Source organism: Rutidosis leptorrhynchoides, chromosome 7 (assembly GCF_046630445.1).
Source record: "Rutidosis leptorrhynchoides isolate AG116_Rl617_1_P2 chromosome 7, CSIRO_AGI_Rlap_v1, whole genome shotgun sequence".
NCBI classification, from domain to species: Eukaryota; Viridiplantae; Streptophyta; class Magnoliopsida; order Asterales; family Asteraceae; genus Rutidosis; species Rutidosis leptorrhynchoides.
Genome location: NC_092339.1, coordinates 112,095,593 through 112,105,314, shown reverse-complemented (window position 1 = coordinate 112,105,314; position 9,722 = coordinate 112,095,593). Strand labels below are relative to the sequence as shown.

General features: G+C 33.7%; 1 protein-coding gene and 1 long non-coding RNA gene across 3 annotated transcripts; one reads left to right on the top strand and one right to left on the bottom strand.

Moving 5' to 3' along the window:
* Positions 1-1,365: 1,365 nt before the first annotated feature.
* Positions 1,366-3,408, bottom strand: LOC139858591 (uncharacterized). 2 transcript variants are annotated; one of them, XR_011763007.1, is made up of 4 exons: positions 2,965-3,408; positions 2,787-2,875; positions 2,336-2,424; positions 1,366-2,128 (listed from the first exon to the last, which is right to left on the bottom strand). It is a non-coding gene; the product is annotated as an uncharacterized lncRNA (long non-coding RNA). The 2 variants fall into 2 exon arrangements; XR_011763006.1 differs by having other exon boundaries at positions 1,366-2,424.
* A 1,701-nt stretch (positions 3,409-5,109) lies between these two features.
* LOC139859522 (uncharacterized) lies at positions 5,110-9,095 on the top strand. The gene is made up of 5 exons (XM_071848302.1): positions 5,110-5,119; positions 6,101-6,689; positions 6,975-7,554; positions 8,896-8,952; positions 9,066-9,095. The coding sequence occupies exons 1-5, from the start codon at positions 5,110-5,112 to the stop codon at positions 9,093-9,095; spliced, it is 1,266 nt and encodes a 421-aa protein (XP_071704403.1).
* Positions 9,096-9,722: the final 627 nt, after the last annotated feature.

The window sequence follows — 9,722 nt, the reverse complement described above, 5'->3', positions numbered from 1 at the left end:
AGTGTGGATAAATAAGGATTTATTGAGGTATCACTTTATTTTTAACATCTACTTTGATTTGTACTTATTTATGTCCTTATTAATACCCCGTCAAAATATTCAAATAACATGTTAGTTAATTTGATCAGGTTTCCAAAAGCTCGGTGATCTTTACTTAAAAATGCGATTTGATCCTTCACAAAACCTGATTTTAGCAAACCATATTGTAAGGCCTAATGACAAATTTGTGTCATTTGCTTCTCGTAGTCTATGGAGATATTGAATACTCAAGATATGGTTGATATTATCAGCTAATTTTCTAGAGAGGTAGTTAATTTTTTTTCAATCTTTTAGTTTCTGTCTTTTTATATTAATGTCTCATGTTCCTAACTTGCTTTTATAGTTAAAAACAACAGGGTATTGCTAAATTACTAGTAAGTATGGCAATGAAAGCTACAATTATGGCAATGAAAGCGGTTTCTATAAAAAAAAAAAAAAAGGACTCAAATGCCTTTTACATGGTGATGTATGATCTAGGTCCAAGACATGATTTTCTTGATGAAATAACAGTGATTGTGGTGTACTTTGATAAATACGAGGAAAAACCTAATGGATGGAGAATGAACATAATCATTGAATTGTTAACCTAAGTTAATGTCAATAAATACATAATCATTGCAATATAAAGACAAGTACATTAATAAACCATAACACATAGTAAACCAAAAGATTCATAACATAAAATCTCATAATCTATAAAGACGGGCATTTCATTATAAATGTCTCGATCACGACCTGTCCGGTAGTTTTATTTTAAATACTAGGAAAGACAGTAATTTAACAATCAATTTTACAAATGATCACGGTTTTAAGGGCTTTTGATTTGCGACGTTTCGTGTTCAATTTATAATAATAAAATATAATGATCAAATAACACTACTACAGAAAATGAGTTTAGAAATGGGTTATTTGGCACTTTAGAGATGTGTTACTCAACCTGTTTCTAAAGGGGACGTTTGTAAAACTTTAAACGAACCTATTTCTATTCTCAGTGTTTATAGATGGTGTTTTTAAATTTAACCGGTTTCTAAAAGTGTTTAGGGACATAATTTTTATTCTAACCAGTTTCTTAAACATTTTAGAGACCACTTTAATATCAAAACACCTATCTCTATTTTATTAAAGATATATATATATATATATAAGAAATGATTTTATATATTTCAATACATTTCACCTGAATAATATTAAATTTGCAACAATTATAATGCAATATGAGAGACAAGAGCTGAATCTAATATAAAAACAAGTAAAAACGTCATTATCAATCTCAATTTGGCATACAAAAGAACCAAAGCAAAATACATTCAAATACTCAGTCATACAACAAAACTAACTAGTTCAAGTCTTCCAATAATATGATAGCCACAAAGCAACAATATTGTCTAAATGTGTCGCTTCGTATTTGTATGTACGGTCCCAAGGGATCTGCGCTCTTACTTTTTTATGCATTCGGTAGTTTGATGACGTTTTTGCTATATTCAGTTAGAAGTACGATCTATTACTTTTCTTTCTTCTTGACCTCTGCTGCACTATCATCTGTTGGCGCAAACCAATTACAATTATTACCCATGTATAAACATATAAAACAGAATACTGAAACTGCTAGTGTTAAAGTTGTTTGAGAAGGTCCAGCCTTACCTCCATCCCTTGTTGCAGGTTGTAAGATACATCAAATTTATAACAAACGTAGTCTTGGTCAGAGTGCAGAATTATTTGTTTCACATGTTAATGTAATGGTTAAAACTTACAAATACAAACCAAATTCCGTACGAACAAAGCTAAGCATTCATCTTTAGCTAGACCGGGAACGTTGCTTTCAAAAGTGAAGTTTTAGTAGGAAATTAAGAGAGTGCAAATTAATGGTGCAATTGAATTACTATAACTTTAAAAACCATTTTACCACAAAATATAAAAAATTACATGTTATGTACCCATAAACCAATCGACAATCAATCATAGCAGCCATAACATAATTGTGTACCTTCAGGTTATAGCTTAAGATGCAAAGTTCTACTACTGACACTTGCAACATAAGAAGGCTGATGGTTGGTCAAACTCTTTAGACGAAGTACTGAAAGAAGATTCCCTAACTGGCAAAATTAAGGTAGAAGAAAGTTATAAAATTCAGACATATATACTAAATAAAACGTGAATACTTTAACAAAAAGAATCAGGAAATATGCCTCTTATTAAGGACTTATTTCCAGATGACATGGAGGCATTGGTAGAAGGCAAGGATGATGTCTCAATTGTAAAATGTTCAAACTATTTCACTATCTAAAAAAACATTTACCATCAAGTAGACAACTTTAAAGTATCTTTTGTCCTCATCAATTCCATCCACTGCATTAGCCAAAAAGATATATATATTTCTCAGTATACCTAGAAGCCATTATAGAGATCAAATTTGAGTTAAAAAATTGATCCAAATAAGATGCACTTAAAACACTATCAAAGATGCTTCTTAGTTTTAAAAACATTGATGTATGTTTTGGCAAATTAAACCTAGAATAGATACATCAAATTAACTTACAATTTAACATTTCATATATTATAAATAGCTGACCTTATCATGCTTGCCAACTTATATTAAGATAATACATTCGAATCGGTGTTCAATAAATAATACCTTCACATTATGTGATTATGTTGTTACTGATTATGATACGTTCAAATACAAACAATGTATTAACATTGTCTAATCTAATTGATGGCAAAAAACATACAAGTATAACATTACATACCATCGTCGGAAACCGAATCGCATACGTAACGCCAAGATTCCAATCAAGAGTAATCACACAACAGCAACAATAAGTTACAAAGCTTCAATCTATAAAAACAAACGACACGCAATTAACATCATCTTATACAACTAATTACATTATAGTAAGAAATTAAAAAAAAAAATGAAAAAAATACCTTGTAGGAAGAAAATGTAGCAATGGTTTGTAAAGTAGAGTTGTTATCGGTTTGTAAAGTAGAGTTGTCCGGGGATGAATCATAGGTGGGAACAGTCTGCCAGCCAATCACGGTGAACCCGACTCATTCACTACCTGCACTAGAATTTAAAACACGCACTTACCAAAACAACTACTAAATTATATTAAAAGATGTCACAAATTCCCTATAAACTTAGCTGCCTTTAAAGTCATCTCTTTAGTCTAATTGTACAGAAAAGTTTAAAATCCATGTACATAAATACATCATATACCAATGCTCACAATTTTCAGATTAAAATCACCTCTTTTAGACATTTCCACAAACAGGTTGTGGGCAACATGCCAACATCAGCATGAAAAAGAACCCCACAAATATACACAAATGCAAATCCACAAACATTCAATTAATGGCATATATTTGTGGGAAAAATGGGCTACGAGATTGACAAATGAACATACCAAACATTCGATTAACTGCATATTTTCGCAAGGAAAGAAAACTTAAGCTACGCTAGCATTAAGGTTAACACAATCATCGTCACCCACAACTAAGAAGTAATATAATTTATCCACCAATAAGCATAGAAAAAAGTTAAAGGAAAATACTAGCAAAAAATTGCGACAAAATCCCTAATGGCGGTAGTCATATTTACTCAATTTTTGATCCGATTATAAAAACCGGGATGAAGAAATACTCGTTCAACACCATTAACGTATGAAAAGAGTGAAACAAACATTCGAACGACCCAGAAATCGTTTGTAAGGCACTGCTACGAAGAAAACCCTAAATTTATCTCGCAATCAACGATGAATTTGGGTGATTAAAGCATAATCCATCTCCCAGATCACATATTCACCAACATAATACCAAAAAATCTGAAACCCTAATTATTCAGGGTTGCAAATTCGGAACGATAGATCAGTGTTGTCGTTAGATGAGAAAGGAATAAAAGGCAAAGTAGAAACATGAAGCCAAAAACGATTTCTGCTGTAAAGTAATTAATACGCGGAGTAGTAATTAGTATTTGAGAACAATATATGTTGAAGAATAGAGACGGATTAGATTAAGTAAACCGGTTCCGAACAATATAAATGCCTTTGTTAATAGGGTACGTTTCTAAATTTATTAATAGAAACCGGTTTATTTCAAAAAGGCGTTTTCTAAACTTTCGCGATGGTTTCTTGGAATAGAAACAGGCTTTATTCAAACTAACACGTTTCTATAAACTTTTAGAAACTGTTTTCTTTCAAAATCATCAAAACACATTTCTATGGGGCGTGTTTATTGTCTTTTTTGTAGTAGTGTAACCTAACTAATCAACACAAATGTCCGGGCAACAATGACCCGATCATTATAGCAACTAGCAAGTATTCAAGCAAGGTCCGTTCCACATGGAGCAGTTTATATGAATCTTGAAACACTAATAATTATCCTAAGTTGATTTGGGGTTTTTGTGAAAGATTTAATTTTTGATTGACCTAATATTAACCTAAAGAGAGATTAACAAATAAGATAAAAATGTGTCCACTTGACTATTCCACCTTTTGTCATGGTTTACCCAATTCATTCATTACACAACAACGTTCAAACATATAGTTTCATTTCCATTCGTCAACTTCCATAAAACCTTAATCACATGAAATTCGTTAACTACACATTTCAAAGATCAAACTATGTTTTAAGTGAGATCATTGAGACTCGATTTTGGATTAAATCACTTAAAATCCTTTAATCATCAAAATCACTTAAAATAATCAAACACCACTATGTTGACTAAAGTTCAATTGAAAACCAACCCAAACCAAGAACACAATCACTTGAAATTTCCAATTTGATTGTCTAGATCACACAAGGTGTTGAAGCACAAATTATTTCACTAATCAAAGCACTTAGAAAAGCTACACAATCTATGTAATAAAAGTAAAGTCTAAAACAAATGTATAACAATGGATCATCAATCAAGCACAATAATCATCAACTCATTCAAACACCCAATTCATAGATTAGCGTAAAATCCAAGCATTAAGTTTACAAATCAAGTGAACACAAGTAATCTAAGCTATAATCATTGCATAAACAAGTAATAAATCAAAGAAATAACAATCATTCATCATTACAACTAAAATGGAGAGAAGTAACTACCAAAATGGAGAGAAAACACTAAAAAGGAGAATGGATGATGGAGATCTAGCTTCTAGCTTTACTAATCTTTGATTTGGGACATGAATTAGGCTTTGATCTTGATGGAATCATGAAAATGGACCCTTTTAGGGTTCCATTTTGGACCCCAATCGCAGCTCTCTTGAACAAAACCCCTAAGTTCGTATTATAGTTGGCTGAAATTTCTGGGTTGAATCAGCGTAGGTGCGCCGTACCATTGTACATGGGAAGAAGATACGCCGCACCTTTAAGGTGGTGCGCTGCACCTTAACACGTGGAAAATGGAATTTGCCATCTGACCCAAAATTTAGACTTTTTAGCTTTAAGGTGCGCCGCACCCAAGTCATAAATTCAGTTTTACCGACGACATTGAGTGCATTTCAGCTTTATTTTCTGTTTCGATTTGCACCAATGTTTTAACACCCTAAAACTTCACTTAACTTTACTTGGTTCATTTCTTAACGATTTGGATCGAGACTTGGTCAATTTTGCACCAAGTTACGCTTTTTGGTCTTGAACCAGCTTTAACCAAATAATCATCATTAATGCTCATGAACCCATCAAAACCAAGCAAAACGAGAAAGATAGTTGATGTGTGCGAGGTGTAGTACGTAATACTATTAATTTTACTACGAAATACTATTAAATACGATACAATTTTACACAAGTTATTTATTTATTTATTGAATGAATATACCTAAACCTTGCTACAACATTTATTGGCAGTGTACCTAATCGTAGAGTAGTGTAGTTTTTAGTAAATCCGGTTCGTTCCACAGGGAGCTCACTAAGTTTAACGCTATATTTATTTTAAATTATATTTGTATATATATATATATATATATATATATATATATATATATATATATATATATATATATATATATATATATATATATATATATTTATATAAGTATTATAAATATAGCCAAGGAAGCCTTAGGTGTGGTTGTAGGGACATCGCGTGGTCACAAATCTAGTAGAGAATCATGGTGGATTAGCGATGAGGTCCAAACCAAAGTTGAGCTTAAGCAACTAAGGTTTAGGGAGCTCATTACTTGCAGGGAGGGAACACATGAGGATAGAACTAGGGCAGAAGAGAGATATAAAGAAGCCAAAAAGGAAGCTAAGAAGGCTGTTGCACGTGCAAAAAATAAAGCGTATGAAGATCTGTATAAGAAACTAGATTCTAAAGAAGGAGCTAATGATATCTACAGGATTGCAAAAGCTAGAGAGCGTAGGAGGAGGGATATAGATAACATCAAGTTTATCAAAGATGAAGCCGGTCAAACCATAGTGAAGGAAGACGAAATTAGAAAAAGATGGGAAGGTTATTTCTCATCTCTTTTCGTTGGAGGGGTACCCGGGCGCCAAGAGGAACCGCGCGACTGTGGTATAGGTCAATTCCAGAATAACAATTTCTGTAGGAGGATCAGGCAGGAAGAAGTTAGAGTGGCACTACGAAAGATGGGTAGAAACAAAGCTGTTGGACCAGACCAGATTCCAATAGAGGTGTGGCGGTGCCTGGGCGATGATGGTGTTAGGTGGTTGACGTGTCTCTTCAATAAGACGTTTAGAAGCTATAAAATGCCCACTGAATGGAGACGCAGCGAGATTATCCCCATCTTCAAAAATAAAGGGGATGCCCAAATCTGCGGTAACTACAGAGGCATAAAATTACTTAGCCATACCATGAAGCTTTGGGAGAGAGTGATTGAGACTAGACTTCGACGCGAAACTACAGTTTCGGAAAACCAATTTGGTTTCATGCCAGGGCGCTCTTCAATGGAGGCAATTCATATTATAAGAAGCGTTATGGAGAAGTATAGGGAGAAGCAAAAGAGCCTAGAGATGGTTTTCCTTGACTTAGAAAAGGCCTATGATTGTGTTCCGCGAAAGTTAATTTGGAAGACCCTAAATGGTAGAGGTATCCCAAGTAGATATATTAGAGCAATTATGGATATGTACGAAGGGGCGAAGTCCTGTGTTCGGACGCCTGTGGGAAACACAGAGTATTTCCCGATAGAAGTAGGCTTGCATCAGGGATCTGCCCTAAGCCCTTTTCTTTTCGCTTTGATTCTCGATGAGCTGTCTCGAGGAATACAAGAGAACATCCCATGGAGTCTGATTTTTGCCGACGATATTGTGCTTGTAGCGGATTCCAAAGAAGAGCTTAATAGAAGACTAGAACAATGGAGGGAGGCCCTAGAACAAAATGGGCTAAGGATCAGTAGACAAAAGACGGAATATCTTAGGTGTGATTTCAACAGTGTTGAAGATGAACAAAACGCTGGAGTGAATATCAGCATTGGGGACCAGATCTTGCACCCGCAAGATTCCTTTAGATATCTAGGCTCGGTCCTCCATAAATCGGGGAGGATAGATGAAGACGTGACCCATCGTATTAAGGTAGGTTGGTTGAAGTGGAGGGCAGCGAAAGGGGTCTTGTGCGACAAGAAGATTCCACTCAAATTGAAAGGGAAATTCCTCAAGGTGGCAATTAGACCTGCCATGTTGTACGGATCAGAATGTTGGCCAATGACGAAGGCCCAAGAGAGAAGGATGGAGGTGGCCGAAATGAGGATGCTTAGGTGGACATGTGGCAGGACCATGTTAGATATGATTCCAAATAAAGTGTTTAGGGAAAACCTTGGAATCGGAAGCATTATCGACAAGCTAAGAGAAGAACGACTTCGATGGTTTGGGCATGTGATGAGGCGACCACGAACTGCCCCGGTTAGGAGAGTCGAGGCACTCACGGTCGACGGCGTTAGGAGAAGGGGTAGACCTACTCGTAGGTGGGTGGATAGACTAAGGCTCGACATGAAGGAGCTTTTGTTGACCGAGGACATGACTTCTGATAGGAATGCGTGGAGGGCTAGAATACGAATAATCGAGTAGGGTGCGTATTTTTTTTACTATTATTATTATTATTATTATTATTATTATTATTATTATTATTATTATTATTATTATTATTATTATTATTATTATTATTATTTTTATTATTATTATTATTGGTAGTGCTACTCTACTATTATTTTTATTAGTACTTTTTTATTATTATTATTGTTTGTATTGTGTATTAGCAATATTATCTCTTGTATCATTATTAGTATTATTGTTATTACTACTACTACTACTACTACTACTTACTTTATTATTATTATTATTATTATTATTATTACTATTACTTATACTTTCACTATTATAGTACTATGTATTATTATTATCTTTCACTATTACTACTATTACTATTACTACCTACCATTATTTGCTTTTTACCATTATTATTCCCTATTATTAGTATTTGTATGATCAATATTAATACTATTACTATTATAATTTTTTACTATTACTATGTACTTTTATTTGCATATTACTATCGGTATTAGTATTATTAGTGTCTCGGTATTAGTATTATTAGTGTCTGTATTATTATTAGTATTGTGTATCATAATTATTAATTGATTGTGTATTTGTATTTGTTTTACAAATATTTATTACTATTAATATTTATATGAACTATTATTATTACTATTAATGTATTACTATTACTATCGTTTTTATTAGTTTTATGTACTATTATTATTAATATTAAATGAGTTTGTTTTTGGTATCCTTGAATATGGTTGTATGCTTGCTTGCTTGGTTGTACGTATGCACATAGGCTCATGTAGGTGGTTGTGTGATGTAGGTACGCACTTTTTTTGTATGTTAGTTCGATTTTATATGTATGTATATATGCAGGTATGTATGTTTGTATGCGGGTTTTTACTTGTCTGTAGGTGTGGAATTTTCACTCACGTATGTATGTTTTGCTAATAGGTTTAGGTAGGACTTGGTACGTATATTCGTATACGAATGTAGGTATTTTTTTTTTTTTTTTTTTTTTTTTTTTTTTTTTTTCATGTTTTTAGGCTTATGTTTGTGTGTATGTATGGCGGTAGATATATTTTTATGTATATTTGTATTATGTATGTACGTATGTATGTATGCTTATGTAGGTGTATATGTTATGTATGTATGGTTGTATGTATGGTTTTATGCATGTATGTATGTACGTAGGTATGTTTCATGCATGTACGTAGGTATGTCTTATGTATGTAAGTAGGTATGTCTGGTGTACGGTTGTATGTAGGTTTATGTATGTGTGTATGTATGTACGTTTGTATGCATGTATGTATGATTAGGTGCTTCGCATCGTTCGGTGCATCTTGGGACTATTATGGCTGAGGACGACCTTCCTTGTTCTTGAGCTTGGTTGGTCTCTTTTAGTTGGGTGGTTTCGGGGGTGTCTACCGTAAAGGTGCATGAGTGGTTTTTGGTTTGCTAAGGGTGGTTGGCTCTTTGCTTGCGCAACAACTTCCACCCGGCATGCCCTCGAGTTGCCGTCCATAAGGTCTTTTGGCTCTACTTTTTGAGGCAACGACAAGCGTCGTTTTAGTGGCGTCTTGACTGCCGCTTAAAGCCTAAATTGATTTTCAGGCAGACTTTAAACCCATGAAAATTTGATTCTACCATTTTCATGGCGTTTATCTTTTATCTTCTTTTTTTTTTTTTTTTTTTTTTTTTTT

Excerpts from the sequence above, each read along its gene's own strand:
- LOC139859522 (XM_071848302.1), top strand. Across the intron at positions 7,555-8,895 it reads ACGTGACCCATCGTATTAAG|GTATGTATGTTTGTATGCGG; the intron begins GTAGGTTGGTTG and ends GTATATATGCAG. Across the intron at positions 8,953-9,065 it reads GGTGTGGAATTTTCACTCAC|GCTTATGTTTGTGTGTATGT; the intron begins GTATGTATGTTT and ends TCATGTTTTTAG.